Source organism: Gekko japonicus, unplaced genomic scaffold, assembly GCF_001447785.1.
Source record: "Gekko japonicus isolate JY-2015 unplaced genomic scaffold, Gekko_japonicus_V1.1 scaffold292, whole genome shotgun sequence".
NCBI classification, from domain to species: domain Eukaryota; kingdom Metazoa; phylum Chordata; class Lepidosauria; order Squamata; family Gekkonidae; genus Gekko; species Gekko japonicus.
In genome coordinates, this window is record NW_015173131.1 from 379,101 (window position 1) to 388,745 (window position 9,645).

Sequence of the window (9,645 nt, forward strand, 5' to 3'; positions counted from 1 at the left end):
TACGCAGGCGGGCTCTTGGAGGCATTTTGCATGGATGGAAATGCCACAGGGGAAGAGTGGGTGTGCTTTGCATGCAGGAGGAGCCCAGTTCCAGTCCCGGGGGCATCTCCGTTTCAAAGCAGCTGGGCTGGGAACGAACTTTGCCTAGAGACCCTGGAGAGCTGCTGCCTATCAGAACAGGGCTGGGTGGACCAGTGTCTGATTGGAAACACCTAGTTGGCAGCTCCTTTGGGTCCTTCCCAAAGGAATTCCCTGTATTGTGCAGGGGGAGGGACTAGATGACCCCGGAGGTCCCTTCCAGCTCTTTGATTCCATGATTCTGTTCTATGAATTCTCTGCAGCTGCAACTCATAAGAACATAAGAACATAAGAGACGCCAATGTTGGATCAGGCCAAAGGCCCATCCAGTCCAACACTCTGTCACACAGTGGCCAAAAATACCAGTGCCATGAGGAGGTCCACCAGTGGGGCCAGGACATTAGAAGCCCTCCCACTGTTGACCCCCCCCAAGCACCAAGAAGACAGAGCATCACTTGCCCCAGAGCCCCTATCTATACCTTGTGGCCAGTGTTCCCTCTAAGCTGAGTTAGTCTGAGCCAGCTCACAGTTTTTTAGCCTCCGGCTCACACATTTTTGTTTCAGCTCAGGAAGGAGGGCTCCAGAGCAAACTAATTTGTGCAGTAGCCATATTACTCGCTCACAACTTTAATGCCAGTAGCTCAAAAGTAGATTTTTTGCTCACGATACTCCACAGCTTAGAGGGAACATTGCTTGTGGCTAATATCCACTGATGGACCTCTGCTCCATATGCTTATCTAATTCCCTTTTGAAGCCGTCCATGCTTGTAGCCGCCACCACTTCCTGTGGCAGTGAATTCCATGTGTTAATCACTCTTTGGGTGAAGAAGTACTTCCTTTCATCCGTTCTAACCCGACCGCTCTGCAGTTTCATGGAGTGCCCACGAGTTCTACATCTTCAACTCCTCTTAAGTTACATTCTGTCTTTCAGGTCCAGGCCTGGCCTTCATCGCCTACCCCAAAGCCGTGACACTGATGCCACTCTCTCCACTCTGGGCGACGCTGTTCTTCTTCATGCTTCTTGTCCTGGGGCTGGACAGCCAGGTAGCCACATAACGTGGGATAGGTTAAGGTCAGAAAGGGTGACAGAGCTGGGAGGGGCTGTGGCTCAGGGGCAGAATTTCTGCTTGGCACGCAGGAAGTCCCAGGTTCAATCCCCGGCATCTCCAGCAAAAAGGATCAGGCAGTAGGTGATGTGGAAGACCTCTGCCTGATACCCTGGAGGACCATTGCCAGTCTGAATAGGCAATACGGACTGAAGCAGCATCAGAGGTTCATGTCGTTGCTAACTGACCAGGAAGAATTGTTCTGGCCATGCTCCTTCGCTGTTAATGGCTGCTTTATCTGTGGCAATCAGCCGATCGCTGGAATCTACAGATAAATCCGCTTTTAAAAGGTCAAGCAGCAGGTTAGAAACAAAGGCAACCCTGGGGGGGAGACAGCATTCCACCCAGGTCAAGTACGGGGGATATAGATGCAGATGGCACAGGGGGGAAAGGGGAAAAAATGCCGGCCAGGAAAGTCAAGGTAAGCCTGAAACTAATCTGAGGTCAGCCTAAATGCAGACCAACACTGTGCATTTGCTGGGGCTGTTAAATTACCTCTGAGCGTGTGCAGAGTGTCCTCTTTTCACTAAGACGAGGTGATCCACACTGTGTCTTTGATCCAGCAGACTTGTGGCAGTTGAAGGCTGCGTGCATGAAACGGAAAACACAGCGGAGCCTGTTCTCAGTGAACACCAGCAGCCCTGGCATGCCTCAGCAATATGGCTTCCTCGCTTGGGTCAAAGGCACCGGGCATTTAGGTCAAGGGCCAGAGCGGCCGAGCTAGCAGGCACGAGCACTGGCCCATCTTTGGTCTTTCAAAAACCACATTTAAGCTTGGTAACGGGGCACTTGAAGGTAAATCTCCCCTCCCGCTCTTTCTCTCTTCACTTCTCCCTGGCAGTTTGTGGGCGTGGAGGGTTTCATCACGGGGATCCTGGACCTGTTCCCACAGCCGGCAGCTGGCTCCCGACGCAGAGAGGTCACTGCCGCAATCTGCTGCCTCGTTTGCTGTATCATCGACCTCTCCATGGTGACCCAGGTGAGGCAGAAGTGGGGAGAAACAATGGGGCATGGGGTTAGAGTGGCCTTTGGGTAGAGGGGGGCAGGTATGCAGGATAAAGCAGCTCATCTCTTGGGTGGGGGGGGAAATCTGCCCAGGAATGGCACAAGGAACACATTTACGCTATCACTTTGGGTTCTGTCTTGACAACTCCAGTCGCTGGTTGTCAAGAACCACATGCAGTCAGTTAAATTTGCTTCATGAACTGCGAGCGCCATACGTCTACCCAAACTAAAGAGTCTTTTAGTACAGTTTGTGATAGGTGCTCAGGCTAGGATTCTGGTGAGCCTCCAGGGGAAGGGAATTCCCTGGACGGGGGCTGAGCATGAACCAGGAGGGGTTGCCTGGTCTGAGATTAGATTCTGATTGGCTGCCACCTGCAGCTAATATAAGGCTGCTTCTCCAGGTTCCTTTGATGCACAGCTTTCAGAAATAAATCTGTTATAAATCCTTAAGAAGCCACAAGGCACTTTGTTGTTTCAGCTGCAACAGACTAACACAACGGCTACCTCTCTTGAACGATGGTGACAGGTACTCTGGTTCATCCTAAGGGACCCAAAGGGATTTGACAGCTATGATAAGTTAGGATTCTTCCCATTCCTCAGCAGGTATCTCCCTGGACAGCTGAGCTCCCATGGAAAGGTGATGATCATGCGACATAGACACCAGCCGGCTATTGACACAAAAGCCAGTTCCCAGCATTCTGTCACAGTCAGGGGGTGGCTGTGCAGGCCTCATTTTTCAATAGTCAGGGCGATGTGATGAAAAAGGAGACCTCCCCCCCCCCAAATTCCAAATGCACCCAGTCTTTCCCATATGGTTGCCATTTTCTCCTATGGGCAAGCTGTCACAAAGACGTGGAAACGGGGATTCCGTGACCAGGGTGAGAGAATGGGCCGCCTTCGGTAGTGACAAGTGCTGTCGAGTCGCAGCTGACTCATGGTGACCCCATACGGATTTCCAAGGCAAGAGAGGAACAGAGGTGGTTTGCCTGGGACTTCCCATCCAAGTACTAACTACGGCCAGCCCTGCTTAGCTTCTGAGATACAGTGAGACTGGGTTAGTCTGAGCCACTCAATTTAGGGCATTCTGTGGCGTTTTATGTTCTCTCTTTAATGTCCCTCATCTCCCCAGGCCTTTCCCCAGGCCTTCCCCCAGGCCTTTCTCTGTAGGACCCCTGACTCCATACACAACTGGCCTGTCAAACTGAACGGCATATCTCTAGTTAAAAATAAGAAAGAGCATTTGTGCATCAGGGCGTGAGTGGCTGCTAACTGGTTCTTTCCCTTTGTCGTGTGTGACCCTAGGGGGGCATGTACGTCTTTCAGCTCTTTGACTACTATTCAGCCAGTGGGATCACACTTCTGTGGCAGGCCTTCTGGGAGTGTGTGGTGATCGCTTGGGTCTACGGTAAGGGGCAATGGAACGACGGGAGACTGGGGGACAAAGACATTGCACAAAAAGGGAATTTTTACCTCGGGTATGAGGTATGTCCCTGCCTGCTTCCTAAACCGGCTTTGGCCCATGATGTTGCGGGAAATCCGGCCACTGAGGCTGGACGCTTCTCAAGCTACAAGAGGGCTGGGAGTGGAGGACAATTCGCATGGCGTTAGATACTGACTGGCTGTTCGTTCCCGGCAGGTGCTGACCGCTTCATGGATGACGTCGCCCGCATGATTGGCTACCGGCCTCTGCCCTACATGAAGTGGTGCTGGTCACTCGTTACACCAGCCGTGTGCGTGGTGAGTCACAGGAGCGGAGTGGAAGCTGAAGGGCCCGTCCCAAATCTGGGATAATCCAGGCTGCTTCCATATGGTTTTGGGTCAAGTGTGGAGGGAAAGGTGCTGATTCCCACGTTTCCCCACCCATATCCAGCAACATTTCTGTTCCCTCCCTCCCACCCTGTCCCTACCACTACAAGTGAACTTTTTGCCCTTTAAAAAAAAAAAAATCAGTAGTAATTTATAGTGATATAAACATACACTAATGCTGCGGTGGCTCAAGTGGTTAAGACGCTGAACTGCAGGCTGTGGAAGGTCGGTAGCTCAGCAGTTCGAGACCCGAGTGTGCCGCATGACGGAGTGAGCTCCCGTCTCTGGCCCCAGCTCCTGCCAACCTAGCAGTTTGAAAGCAAGAAATTGCAAGTAGATAAACAGGTACCACTTGGGTGGGAAGGTCACAGCGTTCCGTGCGCCTTGGTGTTTAGTCATGCCGGCCACATGACCACGGAAATGTCTCCGGACAGCGCTGGCTCTTCGGCTTGGAAACGGAGATGAGCACCGCAACCCCAGAGTCGGATTTGACTGGCTTTCGAGCAAGAGAACCTTTACATTTACCTTAAACATACACTATTAATTTTAAAAAAACCTGACATAGCGTGCTGGAGGCTGGTGGGGGGGTGGGATGGTGAGGTGAGGGAACAGAAAGGGGAATTGCCCTGTGTGGAAGTCCCACTGCCCCTGAGCATGCCTGTGCATTCGCAGTGGCAATGAGACCAGAACAACTCCTGTGTGGACCCCCCATTGGCTTTTTAGTAACCCCATGAGGAGCTTTAAACTACTTTGCCTAGAGTGTCGAACCTGCACTCTTTTCCTGCTTACCCTGATTCCTGTGCAGTACCAATTTAGGATTTGCATGCATTTAAATAATATGACACACATGCAAAGCTAGAGTGGCCGTTGTGTCCCTTCCCCTGCCCCATCCCCTGGCACGTGCGAGGATGCCGGCTGTGGTTTAAGAGCTTCCCAGATCCCATCACACGCCCATCTGTTGTATCGCAGTTCTGCTTTCCCCTTAAATGTTTGCCCTGGCAGCACCAGGTGGCATCAAGCTGGCGCACGAGATTTTTAAGGGCAAAGCTCATAGAAAACTGTAAACTTCCTCCAGCCTGAAGAAATTGCATTCTGCTCCATCTCCCGCCTTTAGTGGAGTTGACTGTGTCACAATCAAGGAGAATGCACTTTTTAACAACGCACGTGGGAAATGGGAAAATGGTTACAGATCTACATCTTGGAGGAGTTAAAATCAAGAACCGGGGGGTGGGGTGGGGTGGCCAGAGCACTGGACCCAAAACAGAAGGAGCGTTATTGTCAAGTGCCTGTTATGCAACTATTTATTTATTTGTTTTATTTATACCCCCACCTTTTCCCAAAGGGGACCCAAAGCAGCTCACATTTATTTATTTGTTAGATTTTTACCCCACCCTCCTGGCCGGAGCTGGATCAGGGCGGCTTACATAAAAACAGTATAATCTAAAAACATCATTCTCCTCTCCTCCAGTTTGGTGTAGTGGTTAAGTGCACAAACTCTAATCTGGGAGAACCGGGATTTGATTCCCCACTCCTCTGCTTGCAGCTGCTGGATGACCTTGGGCAAGCCGTAGTTCTGCCAGAGCTGTCCTCGAAAGGGCAGTTCTGGAAAGAGCTCTCCCAGCCCCACCTACCTCACAGGGTGTCTGTCGTGGGGAGGGGGAGGGAAAGGAGTTTGTAAGCCGAGTGAAGGGTGGGGCATAAATCCAATCTCTTGTCTTCTTCTTCTCTCTTTCATCCTCATAGCAACCCTGTGAGGTAGTAGGTTAGACTGAGAATATACGGCTGGCCCAAGGTCACCCAGTCAGCTTCCATGGCACAAGTGGAGATTCTAGCCTGAGTCTCTCAGAGGCTCGTCCAACCCTTTAACCTCTACACCCTGCTGGCTAGACCCAGGCTCTGTCTCCCCCCCACACACCCAGAGTCGTCGTGAGGATGTAATGGGAATAACACAATGTGCATACTGCCTTGAGCTCCATGGGGGAGGGTGGGATGCCAATGTGCCTTTTTAAATACGGAATCTATTTCCACCCTGGGTTTGCATACCTTACTCCCAAAATAGAAGGGCAGGTCATCTCATACCCCACAGTTCTGCTAGGAGCCTATTCCCAATTGTAGTGTGATGAAAGTATCCAGGAGAAGCCGTGGCTTGGCGGCGGAGCATCTGCTTTGAATGCAAAAACTCCCAAGTCCAATCCCTCGCCTCTCGTGTTAAGAGGTGAAAAGCCTGAGACATTAGAGAGCAGCTGCCAGCAGTGTTCCCTCTAAGCTGGGTTAGTGTGAGCTAGCTCACAGTTTTTCAGCCTCCGGCTCACACATTCTTGTCTTAGCTCAGGAAGGGATGGCTCCGGAGCAAGCTAACTGATGCAGCAGCCAAATCGCCCGCTCACAACTTTAATGCCAGTAGCTCACAAAGTAGAGTTTTTGCTCACAAGACTCCATGGCTTAGAGGGAGCATCGGCTGCCAGTCAGAGTAGACAGTGCAGAACTCAAAATACCACTGCTCCACTGGTGGACCTCTTGGTGGCACCTGGCATTTCTGGCCACTGTGTGACAGAGTGTTGGACTGGATGGGCCATTGCCCTCATCCAACATTGGCTTTTCTTATGTTCTTTCGCTCAGATGAACAAAAGTGTTTTGTGAACAGGAACTCTTAAACCTGGACTTGGGTTTGCCTCCAAATCCTCAAAGCCCCTCTCTGACCCTTCCCTCCCCAGGGAATTTTCCTCTTCCACGTGGTGAACTACCAGCCATTGACTTACAACAAGACCTACGTCTACCCCTGGTGGGGAGAGGCCATTGGCTGGGCTCTGGCCCTCGCATCCATGCTCTGCATCCCCTGCACTGTCGCCTACAAGCTCCTGCGAAGCAAGGGCTCCTTGCAACAGGTGAGTGCCAGTCTCTCCACTCCACCAGGCACCCCCCCCCGTGTCCAGCTGGGCCACCAGTGGAGCCCACCAAACGTCCATCCAGGGGTGCTGTTATCAGCACAGCTCACTGTGGAGCTACCGAGGTTGTGCTGAGAGCATGCGATGGGGAGGAAGCGGCCGTGCCTTTGTCCCTGCTTGCTCTAGTGTCCTACACAGGATGGCCTTGCAAATTCCTTTTTGTAGCAGCATGACTCTTGCTCCTCATCTTTTGTCCAAGATGGGCTGTGAGCAGGGCTCTGGTTCACAATGTGGAGCCTGCTGTGGTCTCTGGGCAACCAGCTGTCAGGCACAACCATAACCCCTGTGCTGAATGGCTGGCTGACTGACTCTGGGGAAGAACATAAGAAGAGCCCTATTGGATCGGACCAGTGTTCCATCTAGTTCAGCATCCTGTGTCACACACAGGGGCCAACCAGTTCCTCCGGAGAGCCAACAACAGGGCAGAGAGGCTGAGACCTTCCCCTGATGTTGCCTCCTGGCTCTGGGATTCAGAGGATCAGCGCCTCTGAATGTGGATGCTCCCCACAGTCACCATGGCTAGTAGCCACTGATAGACTTTACCCGCCATGAATCTGTCTTATCCCTTTTTAAAACTGTCTGTTGCTGTGGCCATCGCTACATCCTCTGGCAGCAAACTCCACATTTTAATCACTCTCTGTGTAAAGAAAGTAATTGGGATGGCCCTAGTACCCAGAGGGCACAATATCCAGTCACTAGAATGGAATTGGAAAGCAGGTTCCTCAGCTGCTAAGCAGCTGTGCTCTACTTTGCCTTTTCTAACCAAAAAGGAATTAACACCCTCATCGACTGACTCTTCTGCAGTGCACGCAAAACTGCTCACAGCCCTTTCAGATAGACTCAGATCTTTTCTACGGCATTATATTGTTATTTTAGAGCCAGGCTTTTAAAAAGAATTGAAATCACTTGCTTGGGATGGGGAAAGGGAGGGGTTTAATAATGACAAGAGCCTAGTCATTGAAAAGTGGGCTGGAAGTGGGTGGGACAAAGAAAACCGATAGAAAAATGATGCAGTAGGAAAAAGCAGACTCAGGATTGGCTTCAAAAATACATTGAGGTAAAAGTGGTCTCAAGAGAACTAAGGGAAAAACAAGACAAATGACTAAAAATGAGGAAAATTAATGGCACAAAAATGCATGTAGAAAGCAGGGGATAAACCGAACCAGTATGAGGACAGAACCGACCAAAAAAATGTGGGAAAGCCTTCAGTCTGCTGTCTCATGGCCAGGAGGGAACTTTGGTATCTGGATGCGGAGGGACTTTTTCTCTTGTGTTTTTCCTTTTTTGGCCCCCCCCCCCCCCCAGAGAGGACTGGCTGGCTTGATTCTCCTCCATTTTGCACTAAACTTGTGAAGACTTCCTTTTTGAGCCTCTGCAGGAATCACTAAGGATGGCTTTATCCTTTTTGGCCTTGGGTTTTAAAAAGTTTAGTGAATTTGCATTTGGGGGGGGGGAGGTCCAGTTTTTATGATACTGGTTTAAGTTGCTTTAAGAGCACAGCTAAGGCAACAGAAACCAGTGAAACATACCATGGCAGTACCTGGAGCAGCTAATTGATGCCCCTCTTCTGTTTCTCCCTCAGCGTTGGCAGGTGCTAACCACACCTGTCTGGGGCCACCACCACCTGGAGTACATGACGCCCGAAGCTGAGACAAAGCTCTTGCCCCCGGATGGTCTTGCCGCAGCCCCCTTGGAGAAGGCAATGCTTTTTGAGACTGTGATCTAAGGGCTCGTCCCCTTCCCTGTAGTGATAGCACGTGACACCGAGATCAGTTGGGGGGAGAGGGTGGCGTGGTGGAATTAGGACGGAAGATCAACTAGTCAGGATCGCGAATGCAAGAGACCAAAAAAGCCTCCACCCTCACAAACTGTGCTGCCCGCCATTTTGGTTGCGATCGACACCCTGCGCGCTTCAGGAAAGCCATCTTGAGTGAGGGCCATGTGACTGCCCACGTGACTGAAGATCAGACCTGAGAGAGTCCACGTTGTAACAAGGAGGTGGTAATGGCAGCAGTGGGCAAATGCCGCCACCCAACACCCCTACTTCTTCTGCACAAAGACCAAGCCTCTCCCCTCCATGGAAGGACAGGTGATCACCTTATCCAACTGCTGTCAGTATTAGCTTTCAAGCATTATGCAAGAGCATTGGCTCCCTCCTACCCGACAAGCTAGGCAACCCATCCCTGGCCAGACAAAAATCCATCCCCGGTTTTCCAGAATTCCTTAGTATGCCTAGTGTAGATCAGTTCAGCAAATGCTCCACTAGGTTTCCCCCAACTCTGTGCCCTGATCTTTACATGGGGCTTTAACCTCCATGTGGAAAGCACTTTTTGGTTCTTCTGTGTGGGCCCTGTTTACCTGTAAACAGTGGCTGATGACATTCAGGTTTCACTTCCCCGGACAGAAGAGACAAACTCCACTCCCTTCCCAGCACTCTGTGGCACATTCTACCTTCATAGCTTATTCACTGCTCCCAGTATCATGTCCCGTGCACAGTTTCAGTCAGAATTGTATCTATAACCACGACCACGTAGCCTTTTGTGTCCTCGGCTTCACCCACGAGGTGACGATTTTCCAGGTTCCGTCCATTGCTGCTGCAAAGGCAACAATTCTTGTTCCTGTCGCATTAAATGAACCAGTCCTTCTCTTCCACGGCCCTCCCACACCCTTCTGTCCTCTGACCCTTTCAGGAGCTCTTTTTCCTGA

The 9,645-nt window shown here is 51.1% G+C and overlaps 1 protein-coding gene across 1 annotated transcript in view; it reads left to right on the forward strand.

Moving 5' to 3' along the window:
• The window catches only part of LOC107119597 (sodium- and chloride-dependent creatine transporter 1-like), a 28,244-nt gene extending 19,513 nt beyond the window's left edge, over window positions 1-8,731 (forward strand). Inside the window, exons 9-14 of the mRNA XM_015422117.1 lie at window positions 1,009-1,121; window positions 2,025-2,162; window positions 3,491-3,593; window positions 3,825-3,925; window positions 6,709-6,879; window positions 8,522-8,731. Of these exons, the coding sequence (XP_015277603.1) occupies window positions 1,009-1,121; window positions 2,025-2,162; window positions 3,491-3,593; window positions 3,825-3,925; window positions 6,709-6,879; window positions 8,522-8,665 (770 nt within the window). The 3' untranslated portion in view covers window positions 8,666-8,731. The remainder of the gene's footprint in view (window positions 1-1,008; window positions 1,122-2,024; window positions 2,163-3,490; window positions 3,594-3,824; window positions 3,926-6,708; window positions 6,880-8,521) is intronic.
• The last annotated feature ends 914 nt before the right edge of the window (window positions 8,732-9,645 follow it).